Genomic DNA, 6,445 nt, shown 5'->3' on the forward strand with positions numbered 1-6,445 from the left:
ACCAATAGATCTGTGTTGGCAGAAGTGCAGCCAGAGTGCTCCTTGGAGGCCAGGATGGCCAAACTTCGTCTCTCATACTTCGGACATATTGTCAGGAGGGGCCAGTCACTGGAGAAAGATATGTTTGGTAAGGTGGAGGTTCAGATAAAAAGAGGTAGACCCCCAATGAGATGGGTTGGCCAAGTGGTAGCATCCATGAACTCAAGTGTGGCAACAATAGTGAGGTTGGCCCAGGATCGAGCAGTGATTTATTTTGCTGCACATAAGGTCGCTATGGGTCAGTACCAACTCAATGACATCTAACAACAACAACAAATTATATGAAGAAAAACGTGGCATCAGGATTAGAGGAAGACTCATTAACAACCTGGGAAATGCAGAAACCTCACTTGCTGAAAGTAAAGTGGACTTAAAATATTTACTGATGAAGATCAAAGAGCACAGCCTTCGGTGCAGATTGAATCTCAATGAAAAGAAAACAAAAATCTTCACCACTGGACTAATAAACAACATTCTTATTAATAGAGAAAAGATTGATGTTGTCAAGGACTTCATTCTTCTTGGATCAATTATCAACACTCACGGAAGCAGCAGTCAAGAAATCAAGTGACATACTGCATTAGGCAAATCTGCTGCACAAGACCTTTTTAAAGTGTTGAAGAGCAAAGATGTCAGCCTGAGGACTAAGGTGCACCTGACCCAAGCCATGATATTTTCAATAACTTCATATGCATGTGAAAGCGTCCTGGACAGTGAATAAGGAAGACGTAGAATTGATGCTTTTGAGTCATGCTGTTGGAGGAGAATATAGAAAGTGTCATGGGCTGCCAAAAGAACCAACAGATTTGTGTTGGAAGAAGTGCAGCCAGAGTGCTCCTTGCAGGCCAGGATGGCCAAACTTTGTCTCTCATACTTCAGACATATTGTCAGGAGGGACCAGTCGCTAGAAAATGATATCATGTTTGGTAAGGTGGAGGGTCAGAGAAAAAAGAGGAAGACATCCCCCAGAGAGATGGATTGGCAAAGTGGCAGCATCAAGGGCTCAAGCGTGGAACTATTTTGAGGTTGGCCCAGGATAGGGAAGTGTTTGGTTCTGTTGTGTGTAGGGTCACTGTAAGTTGGTACCGACTCGATGGCACCTAATAACAAAACAACAACAACCTCTTTCATGGTGCTGTAAGATAAACAGTGGACTGCTAACCATGAGGTCAGGGATTCAAATTCACCAGTAACTCCACTGGGAGACAGATGATGTTGTCTGTTCCCATAAAAAGTGGCTGTCTCAGAAACCCTATATATGGTCACTGTGAGTTAGAATCAACTAGATGATAGTGGCTCTGGTTTGGTTTATGTCTCCAATGTACTCAACTGGCCCTTTTGTTCAGGAATCCAAAGGTGATTACAATCTAGCTCTAAAATCTTCGTGAAAAGAATGGGTATTCTGACCATCCCATCTCATTTTTCCCATTCTATGTTTTAGAATTGATCTTGCTTTAGCTATCCCCCAAGGGAGAAATTAGGTTTGAGCAGTGGTGCTCAACAAATGTATCAGCATATAGTAAAGCTTTGAGTTTAATTCTGTAGAACTCTGAAATTCATTTTCAATGAGTAGAACTTCAAAGTACACTGACTGTGCTGAAGTCCATGGCCATAGTCATTTTCACATATATCTGATGTAGGGCTGACTTCTTGCCTGCATATAATTGTTCGGTTTATATATCAGAATAAGATCTAGATCAAAATACTCAGGTCTGTTTGGCCAAGACCTTTCTTTCAAACATGCTGGCCAACATCATCTAATACTACTTAAATAGACTTTTACTTATAAACCTATCAATATAAGAAATTTAATTAATAAGAAGATACAAAGAGCAAAGTCTTTGTAAAACTCAGATGGAGAAAAATAAGCCCCAGGAAAACAATGTCACCAAACTAATACTAATCTTTGGAATAACTTCAATGTCTAGTGATTGAAAATATTTTCATTAGGTTATAACACTTGCCCTTGCAAAACTTCAGAGATAGCAAAAACAAACATATAAAAACACCATTCAAAGCTTAAAAATACAAAACAATTGCTGGGTTTTTTTAAATTTTGAATCACTAAAAAACTTGTTTATATTTATCTATGAATCTTACTTGTTTGTTCAGGATACCTTTGCCATCTGTGTCGGCTAAATCCCAAATCTGAAATTTGAAAAAGCAAAATTCACCTTAAAGTTTATTTTGTACTAAAGTCCAATAGGTCAAGTAACTTGCTCAAGAACCTTCAAAGCATCAGTGAAAGAATTGACATCCAGATTCTAATTTCCATTCCAATGCCCAGGCTCTAACATCAAGTTCAAAGCTCATTCTGCTAGAAAGTACTGCCTTGATTTTAGGTCCTTATTAAGATGACATTTTTTTTCTATAGACAAGTTGAGGTGATTAATATTTACTTGTGAATAATTAAAGTAAAAACTGATTATTTTCTAAAATTTTGAACATATTATCAATATTACTTAAGGTTCAAGCCAACAGAGGGGATTTCCACCTCTCTGTGCTCTTTCCAAAGCTTCTCATTCCCATTGTACTCACCACACACTAAACACAGAAACCATTATAATAGAGGAAGTAGGGATACAGCCTACCAGTCAGCAGTGTTTCTCCCCACAATACTCAAATGTACTATACTTCCTCATTTCATGATACTAAATAGTTATTTGTTTCTAAAAATCTGAAAACATCTTATTTTTTTCAAGGTGACAAATCCCACTACATTACAAATTCTCTCCATCCTGTTACTGAAACTGCCTTTATAATTCAGGTCTAACTCCTAGTTGTCTTTATTGTATCTTTCTAACTTCACATTCAGTTCATTTACAGCACTAAATACTCATAATCTAGTCATAATGAACAAATTCTACCTTTCCAAGTATCAAGTCTGGGAGTCCTGATTTTTTCAGGAAAGCAGCAGCATCAGAAGCCAACACCCTTCCAGAATTGCCAGTATCAACCTGAAAGATATAAACTGTAGGTTGAAAACAAACACAAAAGGCAAAATCTTCACCTTTAATTTGTGAATTAGAATTTCAAAGACACATAGGGAATCCTAGGACTAGTAAAGCTACATGAGCATAGTAAGCATCTAGACAGCACTGGAAATTTACAAAGTATTTTTTTATCATGCTATTACACAAATGAGAAAACTGAAGTAAAGCAAATTGTTGTTAAGTGCCGTCGAGACAGTTTCAACTCATAGCAATCACTATAGGGTTTCCGAGGCTGTAAATCTTTGCCAAGGCAGAAAGTCCCATCTTTCTCCCACTGAGCAGCTGGTGGACTTGAACCACAGACCTTATGGCTCGCAGTCCACTGCTTTTTCTACCGAGCCACTGCACACATTAGTGAGTGGAAACAGTAACACATTATTCTCTGACATCAAATATTCTGTATTTACCATTTAATTCCAATAAACATATAAATGTCAATGGAGAAGGAGAACTAGTATTTCCTACAGACTTTTTTTAACAAATGAGAAGATTGTACATATTAACTGCCTCTTCTAGCATCTTTAAATCATTAGTTTCCGCTTTTATAGTTACTCTTAAAAATTATAGCACTTATAAAAATGTCAAAGTAGTATCAGTTCCAAAACGTAAACATTTTAAAAACTTAGGTTCTGGTGTGGTGTTATTGGATAAGTATTGGACTGATAACCACAAGGTCGGCAGTTCAAACTCAGGAGCCACTCTTTGGAAACACTATACAGAGTCACTATGAGTCTGAACAGACTTGATGGCATTTAACAACAAAGCATATTGAGGGAAATACATCATTTTAATTGATGAGGACTTTCCTTTAAGATTGAAAAAGTTAACCAAGAACAGAAAAACATGCGAAAAATGACATACTCCAGAAATAAAAACAAAAAACTTTAAAAACCTTAATTTAAAAAAATGATGTTAGACTGCTTCCTCAGCTATCATGGCTAAACTTTTTTTTTGTTTTTTAATGTTTTATTGTGAATTATGGGATAGTTTACATGGGAGAACATTAGTTTTACATTCATCCTATCGTATATCGTTACATTGCCATGGTTACAATCCCCTCCATGCATCATCAACCAACCAAAGTGTATACACTACAAGCCTGCCCCCCCCCCTACAGCATACAGCCCCTCTCCCTCTCTGTGTCTAAAGTCCCCAGCTCCATCTCTCCATGTCAAAGTCTCGGCCTCCATCTCAGGCATCACTGCTTCTCTGGATAGGGTCCCGCTCTCAGCATTTCTCCCTTGATGGTCCCAGGGACCTCCAATCCTAGGCTGAAAAGTTAATCACTCCCCTCCTTGCTACAAAACATCTACCTTTACAATTCCAACCCTCACAAGCAGTCCTGATAACAATTATTCACTATTGTATCACAAGAGACCCATCCGCATTTATGGCTAAACATTTTAATCAAAGATTTTGTAGAAGAATCTTTCATCAAAAGGGGGGAAATGCATAACAGAATTTCAAATTCTAATGGAATCCACACTTTCTGGATCCATAGGGCCTGGATGAACCTGTGAAACTACTACATAGAGTTAATCTTTAAAACTTAAACCAAATTTACACCCTGAAGTCTTCTTAAAACCACAAAATGTCTGTCTTGAGCATTATGCTCTTTTTAGAACTATCTTATGGGATCAAAATGACAAAAGTAACTCAAAAGATTACACAGGAAACTTTGGCAGCAGTGAGTTTATGTTAAAACGAGAGAAACAATTCTAAATAAGGAGGGTGAGAATGGCTGTACAATCTGAAGAATGTATTCAATGTCATTGAATTGTACATGCAGAAATGGCTGAAAACACATGTATTTTGCTATGCATGGTATAACAACAAATACTTTGGAAAGTAAAAAACAAGATAAGACAAGATAAAAACAGCAGTAATAAAATACAGTCACTCACCCTTTTTTAAAACATAAAGTTCCATTTGTAAAAATAAAGTAAATTTTTAAAAAATCCTTGGTAAGGTAAAAGGATTCTAGGATATCTGTGAGACAGCTGTTTTTCCAATTTAGTTAAAAGATTAAGTTTACTGTAAATATACACAAAGCATTCCAGACAGGCCAATTCCAGCAAAGAAACAAAAAACAGAAGCCTTTCTTTCAAATACTGGAACAGAGGATAAATGAGGAAACTCAGTACAAAGGAAAGATTTGTCCAATCCTTCAAGGAGGTAACAAGGAAGTACAGAAAGGGTTGAGAAATATGCCTCTAGAATTCTACAGAACTCCTTTCCTTTGTCCACTCATTCCTTAAGCAGAGTTGAAGAAGAATCCCCACCCTAGCATAATAAAAACATACAGGCAGGGGAAACACTGACCAAACTGTTATAAAATATTTATGTACTATAGGCTAATAAAGAATTTTACTCCCCTCGATTCCTTTAGTTACTGTAATAAATTAAACATAGTTATTTAGACTTTGTCACATACAGGTAGCAGTTTCTGTTGTACTCTTGATGCTTGCTAAAGGCTATAATCTTGTCTTCAAAAAAGTCTCAGAGCCTCATGGAAAGGACTATATAACATGTAATCTGAATTACTGAAACTTCAAAAAGTAGACTTTTGGACAAAGGCTTCTAAGCTGACATCAGTTTGACAACTTTCAAACTATACTGATGGAATGAACCAGGATTTCTAAGACTCTTTTCAGTACAGAAGTGAAAGCATGTACTACACAAAAAAGCAGACTGCTAACACAAGATCTAGGGAAACAAGAATTAATTACATTGGACTAAATGAACTGCTAAGGAAATCTCACTTACAGATATTTACTTGGAACTATTATTACTATTATTTTGGCTTAAAACCACATTTACTTATTATTGTAGTTTCTGTAGATCAAAAGTCTAGGCATGGCTCAAAATACCAACCTAGTCTTCACATTAATGATCAAACCAATCCCCTTTGTACACAGGGTTGATAGGTAAGGGCAACTTAGACATTGGATATCTAAAATGGGGGTGGGGGGAAGAGCTATAAAGGCACAAAGTGCTGGCTTACAAGGTTTCAAGAGGCAGTTTAGTTCCAGAGTATGCAGGGGAAGGTAGAATCCCCACTGAATACTTTCCTCTTGTCTAGATGGGTCTGGTGAAAGGAGATGGGAATAGGATTCATTTGAATCAATAGTAACTGTTATCTTACCTAACTGTGATTTGTAACAATTGTAAAGGCAGAAGTTGTGTAACCAAAAGCCGGGAGTAGTGAATCTTACATTTCAGGAACAGAGGACCCTAGGGCTATCAAGTAAGAAGAGCATGAGTGGGAACGTGGGACCCTAACCAGAGAAGCAACGACACCAGAGAGTGAGGCAGAGGTGATGGCATGGAGAGAAAGAGCAGCTAAAGACTCTACACTTATGGAAAGAAAAAGGCAGTGTGCTGGCAACCAGGAGGCTGACTTGCAGAATTTG

At 37.4% G+C, this 6,445-nt stretch overlaps 1 protein-coding gene across 1 annotated transcript in view; it reads right to left on the reverse strand.

Moving 5' to 3' along the window:
• Positions 1-6,445, reverse strand: part of EPS15 (epidermal growth factor receptor pathway substrate 15) — a 207,941-nt gene that overhangs the window by 147,957 nt on the left and 53,539 nt on the right. Inside the window, exons 3-4 of the mRNA XM_006839756.1 lie at positions 2,907-2,996; positions 2,140-2,187 (exon numbers count right to left, since the gene is read on the reverse strand). Of these exons, the coding sequence (XP_006839819.1) occupies positions 2,140-2,187; positions 2,907-2,996 (138 nt within the window). The remainder of the gene's footprint in view (positions 1-2,139; positions 2,188-2,906; positions 2,997-6,445) is intronic.

Source organism: Chrysochloris asiatica, unplaced genomic scaffold, assembly GCF_000296735.1.
Source record: "Chrysochloris asiatica unplaced genomic scaffold, ChrAsi1.0 scaffold00026, whole genome shotgun sequence".
Taxonomy (NCBI): Eukaryota; Metazoa; Chordata; class Mammalia; order Afrosoricida; family Chrysochloridae; genus Chrysochloris; species Chrysochloris asiatica.